Consider the following 12,302-nt stretch of genomic DNA (forward strand, 5'->3'; position numbering starts at 1 on the left):
ACTATACTTGATTGTAAATCCTTAGAAACAGAATTAAACAACCAAGCTAGAACAGTACTGTTACATTTACACCATGCTGTGTAATGTGGGTGATCAACAGATTGAGGTTTGGAGATAGAGCCATCAATGAATCCCAATTTAGTTTTGGCATCCAAAGAAATGAGAATTGCTCTACTCCAGGTATTATAGTTTTCTTCGGTGAGATGTTGAACCACCAAAGAAACTCCTGGATTGTCTCCACTAGATAGAAAATATGGACTGGATGTATTTTCCCAAGGCTGGACAGTGGGATTAGTGGCACTTGATGTACTCTCAGTCATAGCTAGATGTATTTATAAAGGAAATCAAGAACCAATTTCTCGAGAATCGATCAAGAAATATAGGAAATCGAGATTTAGATCTCAATCTTGATCAGATTAAAAAAAAATGATTGGAAACCCAAAATCAAAGAAAGGGAATTGAAACCCTGAGAATGGAATTTCAATTATGAACAAGAAAACACGATCAAGATTTCAACACACAAAGGAAATCAAGACCTAGAAGATGATGATCCTAATGCAAGAATCAACAGAAATACAATAAGGTAAATTTCTAGTTGATCTGAATGAAGCATTAAAGAATCAAGAAAAACGTAATTGAACTAGGAAGAATCAGAGAGTACCAGAAATGAATGATCTCTGAAACTAGTTCAGCTCTGATACCATATTGAATTCATACAAGCTCCAAAGATTCATCAATGGAGGAAAACACATACACCGAGAGAGAGAGAGAGAGATATGACAATATGAATCTTGTGAAATGAATTCAGTGTATTAGCTTGGAGCACTCTGTTCTTTATATAAGGAGAGCAGAGGCGGGAAAATGAAAACAGAAAGAAACAGTAAAAATAACTAACTGTAACTAACTCATTTAATCTAACTTAACACTAAACGACTGCCGTATGATAACTATTATACTAGGCTGCTGCTAAACTACTTGTAGTTCACTTACATATATATACAAACCATAAGCAACAAACGACAACACTACAACATCACTACAACAGACACTAACAGCTATTATATAACAGATGTAAATTCAATAAATATTAAGAGAAAGAAAAAGTAGATATTTATAGAATTATAAAACTATTTTATTGGCCCACATAACCTTATTCTAATGGTTCTATTATATCTAATGTGCATTAATAATTTCAACATATGTTAAATATGATTAACATGTTTGGAATTATAACTAACTAACTAAATACAACATTAAAACAATTATTATTATATATTTATAGGGGTTGCTAACAAATTAGTATGCATATTTTTTATTCCTCCCCTTGCATATAGCATATATTATAGAGATGCTTTTGGAGATCAATTTCCCTTGTGTGTTAGGCTATGACAATAGTTTTGTTACTACTATTTTTCTCTATCTAAGTTCTGCTTCATTGCATTAGCAAAAGTCTAATTTGATCTTTTTTTTTTTTTTTTTTTTTTTTTTTTTTTAAGAAAGAATTTGATCTTATATTGGTTGATTATGGGTAAGGAAAAGTTAATTCTATATATATAAAACAACACTTATATATGCACGGATTTTGAAGTATTTTTGCCTTCACATGTCATCCATCAACAGATAGATCATTCAAGGTTCCATGAATAATCCATTATATAATGCCCTCCAGGTGATAGACGATATAAAATTATTTGACTTGGTGGAGTTCCTCCCACGAGGTTTATTTTGCAAAATATTGAGCTAAAGTGACTCCTTAATTATGTTTCACGTGCATGCAACTATGCAAGTGTAAACAAGGAAGTGAGGAACAAATCAATGGCCTCCTGGCTTAATGGCATCCCGCCATGGGCGGCTCCACTTGGAGCCCAGGGGGTTCATTTGAACCCCCTGAAGAGGCTCCAAATAAATTGTGTATAATATTTTTTTAATTTTGTTTTTGTTTTGACCCTCCTAAAATAAAATTTTGAATACCCTAATTCTAGATTTTTTTTAAGCCTAGATAAAAGAAGTTTGAATATGATCATATTAACAATATCTTGGCATTTTCAAACACAAAAATAGCTCAATAACAAACTAATTTGATCTAAAATCTGGGATTTTTTTTTTTTTATAAGCCCGATAAACAAAAGTAGAAATTTGTTAATCTTAAATATTAGAAAAAACACATTTTGATCTTAAAAAAATTGAAATAAATCAATCAAATGAGAGATCAATAGATGAATAATTGCTTGACTATGTACATTGAAAGAGATGTAACTCATAGAATTGATAATAAAAATATTTTGTAATGATTTCAAAATATGAAATATTGTAGAAAGTAATTGTAAAATTTTATGTATTTTAATTTTTTTTTGTTTAGTTTTTTGTAATGTCAATATATTCAAGTTCTCTTTTATTTAAAATTTTGTATAATTTATGTTTCTTATTGATCCTCCTAAAAAATAATTTCGGAGCCGCCATTGCATCCCGCCCCCCATTTGTGAGACTTGAACAAAAAGGGGGGAGAGAGAGAGAGAGAGAGAAGAAAAATTAGCAAACAGTGAGGTACAATTTTTTTTAATTACCTCATCAATCAATTGATCAAGTTTTTAATTAGAGCTGCTTTGCAGGATCTCTAGATATGTATAATTCTAAGTTCAACTTTTATGCACAATCACTATAGGTGCACAACTAATGGATAATATGTTTTCTCCCTATTAGCGGTTGAAATCTTTTATGATTTGGACCATTTAGCAATTCTGACAACTTAATAAACTAGAAATCCATGTTAATGAATAATGATCATATAAGTAAGGTTCGTAATAGGATCATCTCAAAATACTTTGGTTCTTAATGGTAATTAGTCATTAACAAGATTCACATGCCATAAAGAGCACCTATAAAAATATAGTGAAATTCAAATTCTTGAAAGCCACTCGATCTGAGCATTTAGGAGGAGGTTATAGTGGACGGAGTTGGTGTCACTGTGTGGTCTCTCTTTCTCTTTCTCCTCAAATTAGATTCTATTATCTGTACATTTACCCAGACGTGCCCACAACTATGTTAAATTTGAATTCAAGTAGTATAAATTTGTCATAAAGGATATGTTTGTATAATCTTTGTCAAAGGTGACGAAGAGCTGTCAACGTCGGATGTCTACAGTCTACCTTGACTTTGAAAGGTCTGCTTTCAATTGATACGTTAAGGTTCAACAATTCGTGCAAGACCAAGAAATTCTTCTAAGAGAACAAATGGAGAATCTAAATGCATGGATTTTGTCAATTTTGCTCGTGTTTGACAGTCCACTCTAGGCCTAAACTGTTCAGCCTTATTCACCTTTGTGTCCTCGATCGCCGTAAACATTCTTTGGAGCCCTTGATTATGCTCTCTGATCAATCACCATGTGACTCTGTCCTTTGCAGAATGGTTTTGTAATGGAACCTTTTGTTTCCTTTAAGCCTCAGCCCTCAGGCATTTTGGCTGAGTCCTATATATGGATTTTGTTAATCCTTGCTATGGCCAGCAAATGATGAAGATTCTATCTGGATGTGACCATAATAACTTATACCGATAACAAACAAATGCCGAAGAGTCTTCCGACGTATATGGTGAATATTGTTAGATTGACTAAAAGCATTCCGACTCTTGGCTATCATTATATTATCAAGCCTTATCAGGAACTTCAGGCTCTCTTTGAGATATGATTTTAGTGGATAGTGCAACCAAAGACTTATTCTCAAAGGAACAGCTTGTTCTTATTGCAAGGAATGGTGCCAGGCATCCAGAATGCTGGTGCAGGATGAGTGGCTTAAATGTGGAGCATGGTGATGATGTTTCAAACAAATTGGCTGCAACATCCAATTTCCTTCCAATTCCTGCCGATCAGTTATGGCTTGCCTACTAATCTTGTAGTGAGGAACATTATTAAAAGTGGGAGAAGATACACCAAACCTGTTTGATGCAAGGGCCTGTGAGGGAATTGGAGCATATGATTGTGGAAAGCTCTGATGGTTTGGCCTATCATTCAGCTGTATTTCGAGTATACTTGATACATTTTCTTAATTTTATGTAAAACATTTTTAAAGGCGAAATATTTTCGTCAAGATGACACATGCTTGCCCTATACGATCAGTTATGGCTTGCCTACTAATCTTGTAGTGAGGAACATTATTAAAAGTGGGAGAAGATACACCAAACCTGTTTGATGCAAGGGCCTGTGAGGGAATTGGAGCATATGATTGTGGAAAGCTCTGATGGTTTGGCCTATCATTCAGCTGTATTTCGAGTATACTTGATACATTTTCTTAATTTTATGTAAAACATTTTTAAAGGCGAAATATTTTCGTCAAGATGACACATGCTTGCCCTATATAAGCTTATTTTTTGGTAATTGAACTTATCAAGAGCATTGTGCAAAATCTCTTAGGAAGAAGATAGAAGTAAATTGACGAATTTAGCTAATAGTACACCAACAAAATACTATTCATGAGTAGTGGCGTCGTACCTTGTAGATTTGTCCTCAACTTCAACAATAAAAGCAAATCCCATTCGTACCCTGCAAACTCAACTCTTACAGTAAAAACAGATGTCTCTCCTAATTTTGGAGGAATTTTCAGGAAATGTAAAGTTTCCCCAATTTATAAATTGGAAGTTTAGTCTTTGTTCTAAAGCATTCAATTTTTCTTAGCCATCCAGAGTTCAAAATAAGAGAACCCTCTAGCCTTTAAATACTTTGCCATTTCAATTGTAAAATAATTTAAAAAATTATTCAAACTTTTCAGTCATTTGTATTCATGCATGGCTTCAGTCAGCCAACAGTAGTTCAGGCTTTCAATCAAACTATCAGTTTTCTCTATTTTAAGTTTTATAATCATTATTATAGGTTTGTTGGTAAGCATTATTATAGGTTTTTATTTTCATATAATTTTTTTTTTGGAATATACATGATGGCAACTGGCAACTGGCACAACAAAACATAAGGGTTGACCGTTGACCTGTGATTGGCTTAAGCTTTGTCTGAAGAGACACATAGCGAAGGGACACATAGCAAATTTCCAATCTTTCATCAATCTTCAATCAACAAAAGGAGTAACAAGTCTCCTCTTATATTTTTCTATTCAAGCACAAGGGAAAGGGGAAATAATAAGTGAAGAGCCAAATAATGAACCAGAACTTGAGAGCTTTTGTGATTGGAGTAGTAGGTGCAGCCATCACCTTGTCTTCTTATTCACAGACTCTCATCTCTCCCACTCAGTGTGTCACAGTTGGCCTCCTTGTCCTCATGTTTGCCTTGATTGTCAGAGAAGGTTTCATATCTCTTTAATCTAAGTGTTGTTCCCTCTTAAATTTCAATGTATTCCCATGATTTGAATTGGTGAAGCTATTTTGGAGATTTAATGTAATCTGTTAATTTGCTTTTGATGTATTAGCTTCCTCTTCTTCCTTTGTCAATAACTCAATATGTTTCAATCTTTGCATATGCTTTAGATTCAAGTGGTTTCTTCATTGCTCTCTTATCCATTGTGGCTCTTGTTTTGTTGAAACAGCAAGAATTTAATTCAGATCCAAGAGTTGGTGGCAGTAGTTTAATTTCTTTTAATGCAAAATTGAAAAGGCTCAGGACATTTTTTTTTATTATTACCGAAATTGATAATCATTTACAAAATGTCAATGAAAAGAATATCTGACAGATACATTTCTTAGAGGCTAATTTATATGGACCTTGAAGTTAAGCTAGTGCTTTAAGTGGGTTCTTGTAGCAGTTTGGTTTGGATGAGTGTAGAAGAGATGGCAGCAAAGCAGAAAAATTGTATAACATGCCGACGATGCCGTGTTGGCGTGTTGCTCCTAGATTAAGTCTAGTACCGTGTTGTATCCACCTATCACTTATAGAATATTCCATTTGGAAATAAAAAGGGACCCCTTTTTCTTTTTCTTTTTCTTTTTTATTATTATTTTTTTTATTTTTTACGTGAACCTTCATATTAAGCTAAAATTTTGACTAATAATTTTTTCTGAGAGAATAAGAAATTTCAATGATTTTATTTTCTCCGCTTGCATGGAGGAAGGAAGGAGAGGGAGTAGAGTAGAGTTGGCTAAAAATAGACTAATTTTGAACTAAATTTATTCTACTCTACTCTACTCTACTCTACTCTCCCTTCCTCCTTTTCAATCCAAATGGACCATATAGCTATTAGTAATTTCAAAACTTAGAAACTCCGCTGCTCTGCATAAAGGGCATCTATTGTAATAGTTTTAAGATACAACGAAAAAGAGAGCCCTACATGGTTACAAAGCATCCTAACTAGTTTACAACTATCTTTCTCCAAACTATTATATTATGGTAATTAAAGAAATCATGAATAGTAGTTTTTATCACATAATTTTTTTAAATGAATTATGTAATTTTTTTAAATAATACATATAAATAGTTTTATAAATATATATAATGGGTTAATAGAAATTTTTTTTTTTTTAAAAAAAAGGAAATGTTTAAGACTCTTTTTCTGCAGACTTCATATCCGGGCCTTAAAGGCCCAAATTCGTGGACAAGTGAGATCAAGCCGTTAAGTTCATGGATCTTCCCTAAGAGCATCCGTAGCAGACGTTGCAAAATTTATGCCATTTTACCACACCAAAAGCCTACTTTATTATTTTACCACATCATTTTACAATACCCCATTTATCAGATGTTCTATATTTTTATCACTTCATTAAAATATTATTTCTTAATTCTTATTTTATTCTTTCTTTATTATTTGTTCAACGGTAACATTTTCCACAACCCAAATCTCATTTTCAAATCTCTTCAATTCTAACGGTAACATTTTCATCTTTTTTTTTTTTTTTTTTTTTTTTTTTTTTTTTTTTTTATTGTTTTGTTGAAACAGCAAGAATTTAATTCAGATCCAAGAGTTGGTGGCAGTAGTTTAATTTCTTTTAATGCAAAATTGAAAAGGCTCAGGACATTTTTTTTTTTATTACCGAAATTGATAATCATTTACAAAATGTCAATGAAAAGAATATCTGACAGATACATTTCTTAGAGGCTAATTTATATGGACCTTGAAGTTAAGCTAGTGCTTTAAGTGGGTTCTTGTAGCAGTTTGGTTTGGATGAGTGTAGAAGAGATGGCAGCAAAGCAGAAAAATTGTATAACATGCCGACGATGCCGTGTTGGCGTGTTGCTACTAGATTAAGTCTAGTACCGTGTTGTATCCACCTATCACTTATAGAATATTCCATTTGGAAATAAAAAGGGGCCCTTTTTTTTTTTTCTTTTTCTTTTTCTTTTTCTTTTTTACGTGAACCTTCATATTAAGCTAAAATTTTGACTAATAATTTTTTCTGAGAGAAGAAGAAATTTCAATGATTTTATTTTCTCCGCTTGCATGGAGGAATGAAGGAGAGGAAGTATAGTAGAGTTGGCTAAAAATAGACTAATTTTGGACTAAATTTATTCTACTCTACTCTACTCTCTCTCCCTTATTTTCAATCCAAATGGACCATATGGCTATGAGTAATTTCAAAACTTAGAAACTCCGCTGCTCTACATAAAGGGCATCTATTGTAATAGTTTTAAGATACAGCGAAAGAGAGAGCCCTACATGGTTGCAAAGCATCCTAACTAGTCTACAACTATCTTTCTCCAAACTATTATATTGTGGTAATTAAAGAGATCATTAATATGTAGTTTTTATCACATAATTTTTTTAAATGAATTATGTAATTTGTTTAAATAATACATATAAATAGTTTTATAAATATATATAATGGGTTAATAGAAATTAAAAAAAAAAAAAAAAGAAATGTTTGAGACCCTTTTTCTGCAGACTTCATATCCGGGCCTTAAAGGCCCAAATTCGTGGACAAGTGAGATCAAGCCATTAAGTTCATGGATCTTCCCTAATAAGTCCTTTTATTACAAACCAAATTCTAAAACGAAAGGCCCAAATCCATTGTCCATCACAAATGATCTTCTAAAGGGCCTGACAAACCGATTGGCTACAGACAACAAAAGGTCACAAAGCACATGCCATTCACAAATGAGCACGTGAACTTGCGGAAGGAGCGGTCCAACTCATCCACCCACAAGCATTAATTGCTTCCAACTATCCTCCTTATAATTTTCAAAGAAGTCATTTGAATCATGTATTTTATGATTTGAAAAAGTTATTGGATATTTAATTTCATTAGTTTAAAAAATATTTTTAAAATTTTTTATAGGAGAATAAAAATTTTATTATATTTTTTTTATATTTTGTATTGAAGTCGTATTAATATTTTTTAATTAATATATTTATAAATGTCCTAAAAATACTGGTTAACAAGATATTTTATTATAACTTTGTTGAAGTATGTGGAGATAATGAGTTTTTCTCTTTGTAACTAAAACCAAGTATTACTTTCTTTTTATTAATTGAGTAAAGAAAAGTTAATAGATGCTTGAAGGGAGCATTAGTTTGGTAAATATTTTTCAAAATTTTTTTATAAAAAAAGAAAAAAAGCAATTGATTTTTTTTTTTACAACTTTTTTATAATTATATGTGAATAGAATCTTGACGAACTAAAGCTGCCTACAAATTGAAACCATAGTAGAAGTTAAAAACTGCCTACCAACAACCAATAGAGAGGCATAGACCAATAAATAAAAAAGAGAGGCATAGAAACAAATAAAAGGTCAAATCAAAGAATTTGTAGAAAGAGTAAATGCAATTCTATTTGAATTTTCTCAGAAAACATTAAATCTAATTTAATTAGTATTTGTTTAATGTTGAATTGTTTTTGCCTAATAGAAGTTGCGATAGGTGAATTCTTGCTAGTTTCAACTAGTAGGCAACAATTTGTACTCCTTACAGAGTTTGTCAAAAGTTCCAAAATATATATATATATATATATTTATATATAGAACTTCCATTCTATTATAATATTACTTGTCATTAATTTGTGGGAATAGAATTACAAAATTAAAAAAATATATTATATATATACAAGAAAATGCTAATGAATGCCCTTAAAGCAAAGAAAATTTTTATGAGAAAAGGAAAAAAAAAAATTAATGTTTTGACAGCTTTTTCTATTTCCCATAAAAGTGGTGTCAAAATTTTCTTAAAAGGAATTGTTAACCATTGCTCTAAGGGCATCTGTTGCATGATTAGTAAATAATAATATTAATAAATTTATTCAACCAAATTAACATCATTTATCTTATATTAGATACGGGTTATGTACTTTTTTTTTATAATGAAAATAAGGGTTATGTACTTATGTTTCTCTCAATTATTGAACAATATTATTATATAATAGTAATAGTGAAATAAAAGTTACTTAACTAGACTTATGAGGATCCCAAGTACCCAACAAAGGTTGCATTAAACCTGTATGATTAGTGAACTGTGAACATCTGGGGTGATTTGGTTATCCTTATCCATGAACTTGAACAGAGACGAAATGAAACATCTAAGATTTAATAATCTATTCAAAAAAATTAATCAACCAAAGCATGTCAAAAATTCTCAGCACCTACAAATGTAACCTTTAAAGAAAACCAATCAAATGTTAATTAGAGTAGACCAAACATAATTTAATCAAAATTTATGATAAAAAAATTATTTAATCTTGAGTTGTTGTAGTTGATTCGATCATGTGTGATAGGCAACTTTTAACTAATTCCAACCATGATATAATAATTTAGTCATTTTATAGTTTTAAAATTTAGAACATAGATGTGGAAAAACTGGGACTTTTAAGAGCTGACGGGACACCACAAGAAGAAGTCTTAATCTAATATTTTCATTTTACTATCATACTGTCAGAAAGCAAGAATGCTTAGAGACATAGTAGAATTTCACAACATTTTCACAACATTATTATTTTAAGTTGTAATGGATTCTAATAAAATCTCTATTTTATTTTATTTTGACTTATGATAAGTTCACATCTCACTTATCGTGAAAATATTGTGACATTTTCGTCCTATGTTTGAAGAACTCACTGTTACATTGAATGTGTTACTCAATAACTTGAGAGTGCAAAACGTGGAGAAAGGTTAGCAACATCAGCTAAGGTCCAGGCCTGACCTAGACCTAGACCTAGACCCAGACTCAGGACACGGTATGAATCACAGATGCTTATCTTGTGGGCATGACTATGCTTGTTTCCCTTCTCACACGTGCCGTGCGTGGAACGAAAAAGAAATTGTTCTAGTAATTCCAAATTCCAGGCTATACGTATCATTACTACTTTTCCAAGCATTCACGGAGGAAATTACAGTGACAATTTCATAATCAAGTCACTCTCCATAGGTCTATAATGACCTCAGGGTGGTACATACACTATAACAGAGATAATGCAGATACATTCTCAAGCCTTGTCAACTTATCTATTTTAGAGAAACCGGTCAACTATTTCGTGGAAAATGTATGTCATTAAAATAAAAACCACTGCATGGAATGGAAAACAAAGACAATAGGCCAGGCCGCCCACAAACACTACAAGAAGGTCACTTCCAAGAAACTTCACTACAATTTCCTTCTCTCTTCATGATCAGTGCAGTCAACCAAAGCTTGGGAAAACAGGCAGATTCCTTGTAAATCCTATAAAGAAATAAATAAACAAAGACTAAGAAAAGCAGGCCAGCCTGATCCACATTTATTTTTAATTTCAAATGCTTCCAACAACAAAAATTTCCTAATTAGTGGGAGTAGAGAAGAAAGTTCCCACCATGACATGTCTCCAAATGACCATTTCTTAAACAATTTTTCATTCTCATTCCAACCTCACCTAAAAAGACTTACAGAACCACACAAGCACCTTCCCTCTTTAATTCCATGTCTGACTATTTTGATTTCTTCAAAAACAAGACGGAATCCAAAAGGTTCGTATATTATATATAGCAATCTCCTACACCATTCCTCAACATCATTTGCCTGCAAATTAAGTTGCAAATAATTCTTTCATCTTTTCCTTCTATACTTTGCCGAATAACGTTTCATTCTTGACACTAGGTAGAGACTTCACTTGATAAATATCTATGACTATGCCTTTGATCCATAACTGTATAGAGCCATCATCGAGCAGCTCCTCCTGCCTGATGTGTTTATTGGTTGATGTACTTTCGTTGACAATTTTTGGGGGCAACACACAAAAGTTTTTGTCAAGGTTTTGGTGTTTTCTCCTATCCCGACTTAACTTTGGTAACTCAAACGATTCGCCTGAGGAGGAGAATTCAGATTTTGATTTTAGCCAGCAACAGACTTTTGTTGCTTGCTCAAGTGAAAAGAAAGATGATGAAAGCTTAAGCAGAGTAGATGTTGAAACGATCATGGAAAGTTTGGGAATTTGTTGCAGCCCAGAAGGTGAAGACCCTCAGCAGAGGTTCAGTTCCAAGGAGCTTTCAGGGCTGTTTGATGAGAAGGAGCCAAGCTTGGAGGAGGTGAAGGAAGCTTTTGATGTGTTTGATGAGAACAGAGATGGGTTCATTGATGCAAGGGAATTGCAGAGAGTTCTCCGTAATTTAGGCTTAAAGGAAGGAGAAGAGCTACATAACTGTGAGAAAATGATCAGGGCATTCAATGAAAAAGGAGATGGAAGGATAGATTTCAATGGATTTGTAAAATTCATGGAAAAATGTCTAAGTTGAATGGCAAAATTTAGGTACAGTTCTATTATACATAAAGAACTGTATCTACGTTTTACCATTAAAAACAATAATAAAATATATCAAACTTCCTCATTTTTTCACTTCCATCGATCAATGTTTTGTAATTCTTTTCTTTTCTTTTTAGTGTGTAATTCCAGTATGGATTTCTATTATTATTATTATTATTATAATAATTTAGATCTTAAAAGGTTCTCATGTGCTAAACCAAACATTACAGCCACTCTTTTCAACTTAATAAAAGCTCATATTCAGTACACAAAAATTTATGTAGAACATGGACACGGTGATTTGTAAGGAGCTTTACCTCCAATCTTGAAGAGGTTGATTCCCGAACTCAAAATCACAATACATTGCTTGGGCAAAGGGTTCTTGTCAGGACACCAAAACACTCCTCAACTTAATATCAACTAAAAGAACTTACCTAACAAGAAGTGATAATTTTGATTTACTCAAAATGGGACCAATCCTTGACATGACACCCTAAAGCACCTTTAGTAATTACTTCACCCCATAATTTTATTTATTTATTTATCTTGTAACTCCTGCCTGATGAGAAGTATATCAATTTAGAAATAATTTCTCTCTCCCGTAGTTCTTATTAACTGAAATGGTTTCCCTATGGTGAAGTTTACTAAAATAGACCACCAAAAAAAAAAAAAGG

The 12,302-nt window shown here is 32.3% G+C and overlaps 2 protein-coding genes across 2 annotated transcripts; both read left to right on the forward strand.

Annotated features, from left to right (window-relative positions):
• Positions 1-4,971: 4,971 nt before the first annotated feature.
• Positions 4,972-5,448, forward strand: LOC112030425 (uncharacterized). The gene has a single exon (XM_024063112.2). The coding sequence runs from the start codon at positions 5,141-5,143 to the stop codon at positions 5,300-5,302; it is 162 nt and encodes a 53-aa protein (XP_023918880.1). The 5' UTR covers positions 4,972-5,140; the 3' UTR covers positions 5,303-5,448.
• Positions 5,449-10,857: 5,409 nt separating this feature from the next.
• LOC112015825 (probable calcium-binding protein CML46) lies at positions 10,858-11,727 on the forward strand. Its single transcript, XM_024048271.2, has one exon. The coding sequence runs from the start codon at positions 11,012-11,014 to the stop codon at positions 11,618-11,620; it is 609 nt and encodes a 202-aa protein (XP_023904039.2). The 5' UTR covers positions 10,858-11,011; the 3' UTR covers positions 11,621-11,727.
• Positions 11,728-12,302: the final 575 nt, after the last annotated feature.

Source organism: Quercus suber, unplaced genomic scaffold (genome assembly GCF_002906115.3).
Source record: "Quercus suber isolate HL8 unplaced genomic scaffold, Cork oak 2.0 scaffold_759, whole genome shotgun sequence".
Lineage (NCBI taxonomy): Eukaryota > Viridiplantae > Streptophyta > Magnoliopsida > Fagales > Fagaceae > Quercus > Quercus suber.

Bases quoted from the DNA above. Each gene is read 5' to 3' on its own strand.
- LOC112015825 (XM_024048271.2), top strand. From the start codon at position 11,012: ATGACTATGCCTTTGATCCATAACTGTATAGAGCCATCATCGAGCAGC.
- LOC112030425 (XM_024063112.2), top strand. From the start codon at position 5,141: ATGAACCAGAACTTGAGAGCTTTTGTGATTGGAGTAGTAGGTGCAGCC.